This window comes from Anarrhichthys ocellatus, unplaced genomic scaffold (assembly GCF_004355925.1).
Source record: "Anarrhichthys ocellatus isolate YVR2014 unplaced genomic scaffold, GSC_Weel_1.0 scaffold10674, whole genome shotgun sequence".
Classification (NCBI taxonomy): domain Eukaryota; kingdom Metazoa; phylum Chordata; class Actinopteri; order Perciformes; family Anarhichadidae; genus Anarrhichthys; species Anarrhichthys ocellatus.
Genome location: NW_022290648.1, coordinates 1 through 1,037, shown reverse-complemented (window position 1 = coordinate 1,037; position 1,037 = coordinate 1). Strand labels below are relative to the sequence as shown.

The 1,037-nt window shown below is 63.0% G+C and overlaps 1 protein-coding gene across 1 annotated transcript; it reads left to right on the top strand.

Moving 5' to 3' along the window:
* Positions 1 to 68: 68 nt before the first annotated feature.
* Positions 69 to 1,031, top strand: LOC116381006 (BURP domain-containing protein 17-like; the record flags this gene model as incomplete). Its single annotated transcript, XM_031842801.1, has 2 exons — positions 69 to 382; positions 460 to 1,031. Coding segments are annotated over 2 exons (886 nt in total), but the record flags the coding sequence as incomplete, so codon positions are not given.
* Between the last annotated feature and the right edge of the window lie 6 nt (positions 1,032 to 1,037).

Here is a 1,037-nt window from a genome sequence, read left to right as displayed (position 1 = left end):
ACCAGCACCACACCGGCTACGACAGCCGCACAGACGACATCCCCCACTCCCTCGACGACTGCTACCAGCAGCACACCGGCTACGACAGCCCCACAGATGACAGCCCCCACTCCCTCTTTGACTGCAACCAGCACCACACCGGCTACGACAACCGCACAGACGACAGCCCCCACTCCCTCGACAACTGCAAACAGCACTACACCGGCTACGACAGCCACAGAGACGACAGCCCCCACTCCCACGATGACTGCAACCAGCACCACACCGGCTACGACAACCATACAGACGACAGCCCCCATTCCCTCGACGACTGCAACCAGCACTACACCGGCTACGACAGCCGCACAGACGACAGCCCCCACTCCCTCGACGACTGCAACCAGCACCACACTGGCTATGACACCCACAGAGCCCCCATTCCCACAACGACTGCAACCAGCACCACACCGGCTACGACAGCCGCACAAACGACAGCCCCCAATCCCTCGACGACTGCAACTACTACCACACCGGCTACGACAGCCGCACAGAAGACGGAGCCCACTCCCTCGACGACTGCAACCGGCACCACACCGGCTACGACAGCCGCAAAGACGAAAGCCCCCAATCCCTCGACGACTGCAACCGGCACCACACCGGCTATGACAGCCGCACAGACGACAGCCCACACTCCCTCGACGACTGCAACCAGCACCACACCGGCTACGACTGCCGCACAAACGACAGCCCCCACTCTCTCGACGACTGCAACCAGCACCACACCGGCTACGACAGCCGCACAGACGACAATCCCCACTACCTCGACGACTGCAACCAGCACCACACCGGCTACGACAGCCGCACAGACGACAGCCCCCACACCCTCGACGACTGCAACCAGCACCACACCAGCTACGACAACCGCACATACGACAGCCCCCACTCCCTCGACGACTGCAACCAGCACTACACCGGCTACGACAACCGCACATACGACAGCCCCCACTCCCTCGACAGCTGCACAGACGACAGCCCCCACTCCCTCGACGACTGCAACC